Source organism: Sinocyclocheilus rhinocerous, unplaced genomic scaffold, assembly GCF_001515625.1.
Source record: "Sinocyclocheilus rhinocerous isolate Xijiao unplaced genomic scaffold, SAMN03320098_v1.1 scaffold723, whole genome shotgun sequence".
NCBI classification, from domain to species: Eukaryota; Metazoa; Chordata; class Actinopteri; order Cypriniformes; family Cyprinidae; genus Sinocyclocheilus; species Sinocyclocheilus rhinocerous.
Genome location: NW_015655571.1, coordinates 502,188 through 503,258, shown reverse-complemented (window position 1 = coordinate 503,258; position 1,071 = coordinate 502,188). Strand labels below are relative to the sequence as shown.

The 1,071-nt window shown below is 36.2% G+C and overlaps 1 protein-coding gene across 1 annotated transcript in view; it reads right to left on the bottom strand.

Moving 5' to 3' along the window:
- Positions 1 to 497: 497 nt before the first annotated feature.
- LOC107718527 (asparagine-rich protein-like) overlaps positions 498 to 1,071 on the bottom strand; it is a 5,605-nt gene continuing 5,031 nt past the window's right edge. The window contains exon 3 of the mRNA XM_016525627.1: positions 498 to 1,069. Coding sequence (XP_016381113.1) covers positions 498 to 1,069 — 572 coding nt within the window. The remainder of the gene's footprint in view (positions 1,070 to 1,071) is intronic.

Here is a 1,071-nt window from a genome sequence, read left to right as displayed (position 1 = left end):
ACATCACTACTATTCTCTAGACAGTGAAGTAGTCTGTGGCTTTGACACACAAACCTGACAAATACAAAGTTTGATTCTGACAAAAGATACTATGTTTTTGACTAAAATATTTGATTTTGACCTGGCAGTTTGAGATTTGCATAAGTTGGTGTGTAGTTTTGAGATTGTTTATAGTTGTGAGAAAATGGTGAATTGTTTCATGAATTGTGCAATCAAGAAAAGCTGTAATGAAATGCTCATGCTCAATGATATGAATATTGACTTATAAAGCCACTTGTTGCAATGTCTATTTAACCATTTACTCATCCACTACAATAATATGTCTTAAATTATCTATTAATATTTAGACTCCGTTGACATCCCTAAACTGATTATTATTATTATAAATCATTATAAACATGACACTAAAGTCCAATATGAGCATTAGCCACATGACCCCAACACAACAGATCCAATTCATTCCACTTTAAAATTTGAGTCTGCTTTAAAGCAAGTGACTAGTAAGACTGAAGAAACTTACCAGCAAAAAGCGTCTGAAGTTCATTTTTTTCTGATTTCAACAGGTCTCTCTCTTTTGTGAGGTTCATGTTGTTGGTTAGTAGCTGGTTTCTCTCTTTTGTGAGGTTCATGTTGTTGGTTAGTAGCTGGTTTCTCTCTTTTGTGAGGTTCATGTTGTTGGTTAGTAGCTGGTTTCTCTCTTTTGTGAGGTTCATGTTGTTGGTTAGTAGCTGGTTTCTCTCTTTTGTGAGGTTCATGTTGTTGGTTAGTAGCTGGTTTCTCTCTTTTGTGAGGTTCATGTTGTTGGTTAGTAGCTGGTTTCTCTCTTTTGTGAGGTTCATGTTGTTGGTTAGTAGCTGGTCTCTCTCTTTTGTGAGGTTCATGTTGTTGGTTAGTAGCTGGTTTCTCTCTTTTGTGAGGTTCATGTTGTTGGTTAGTAGCTGGTTTCTCTCTTTTGTGAGGTTCATGTTGTTGGTTAGTAGCTGGTTTCTCTCTTTTGTGAGGTTCATGTTGTTGGTTAGTAGCTGGTTTCTCTCTTTTGTGAGGTTCATGTTGTTGGTTAGTAGCTGGTCT